We start from the raw sequence: 982 nt of genomic DNA, 5'->3' as shown, positions 1-982 counted from the left end.
CCCTGCAGATGTGTTGAATAGGGCTCATGCAGCCATCGATAGTGGGTTTAGATGCTTTCTCTGTTTCCACAGCATCAAACAATATAACTAAAGAGAAGTGGTTTTTGCATATTTAGACTCTATAGAGAATACACTCGATAGATAACATGCGTTTGCTTGCGTTCTTTATTGTTGATAAGGCGACACGGGAGCTTCCTCTTCTTGCGTTTTTCTATGCCGTATATGAGACTTTGTGTTGCATTTGTTGTGTATATTATATTTAATTTCCTTTTTTTTTGACTTTGTGCTGCATTTGTTGTGTATATTATATTTAATTTTCTTTTTCTTTTTTTTTGTTTCAGGGGTGATGGAGAAGGTGGAGGATTATGTGGCGAATTGGATGCACTATCAAGTGTTATGGGATGTAGATGTCAGTGAAGTGCTTGGAAAGCTAGGAGATGACATTGAGACATGGCAGCAGTTATTGAATGAAATTAAACAAGCAAGAAGTCCTTTTGATGCTAGCGAGGCTCGTATTATGTTTGGCCCCACGATCATAGATCATCATCAAGTACAGGCGAAGTTGAATACACGATACGATGCGTGGCATAGGGATATCCTGCATGCCTTTGCTCAGAAAGTTTCTGCAAATGCTAGCTCCGTCTTTACCTCTCTGCATGCAATGGTAGTTGACTTAGAGGAACAGGGTCAAACTGCAGATCCAACAGATACTACTATGAATGCTGCAACATTCCTCTCTATGTCTGAGGCCCAGATGTCAGCACTTATCAGTAGCCAAGGGCTTATAAGTGATGAACTCATCTCTAACATTGTATCAAATCTCACTAAGTTTCTATTAAAGCTGCAGGAGGCAAGCAAGCTTGAGCCTAAGTGGAGCTCTACCATCGATACCCTCAGGGCCAGCGAGAGGTTACTGGAGAGGCAGCGATTCACCTTTCCCAGTGATTGGCTCTGGACAGACAGAATTGAGGGGGAAATGGAG

General features: G+C 41.9%; 1 protein-coding gene across 1 annotated transcript in view; it reads left to right on the top strand.

The window, feature by feature from the left end:
• The window catches only part of EMH_0052150 (Dynein heavy chain, related), a gene marked incomplete at both ends in the record, with an annotated part of 8,197 nt that overhangs the window by 3,465 nt on the left and 3,750 nt on the right, over nucleotides 1-982 (top strand). The window contains one exon of the mRNA XM_013496844.1: nucleotides 342-982. Within this exon, the coding sequence (XP_013352298.1) occupies nucleotides 342-982 (641 nt within the window). The remainder of the gene's footprint in view (nucleotides 1-341) is intronic.

Source organism: Eimeria mitis, genomic scaffold (genome assembly GCF_000499745.2).
Source record: "Eimeria mitis Houghton genomic scaffold, Emh_scaff2328, whole genome shotgun sequence".
NCBI lineage: Eukaryota > Apicomplexa > Conoidasida > Eucoccidiorida > Eimeriidae > Eimeria > Eimeria mitis.
The sequence above is the reverse complement of the archived record's forward strand: the minus strand, read 5'-3'. Positions and strand labels throughout refer to the sequence as shown.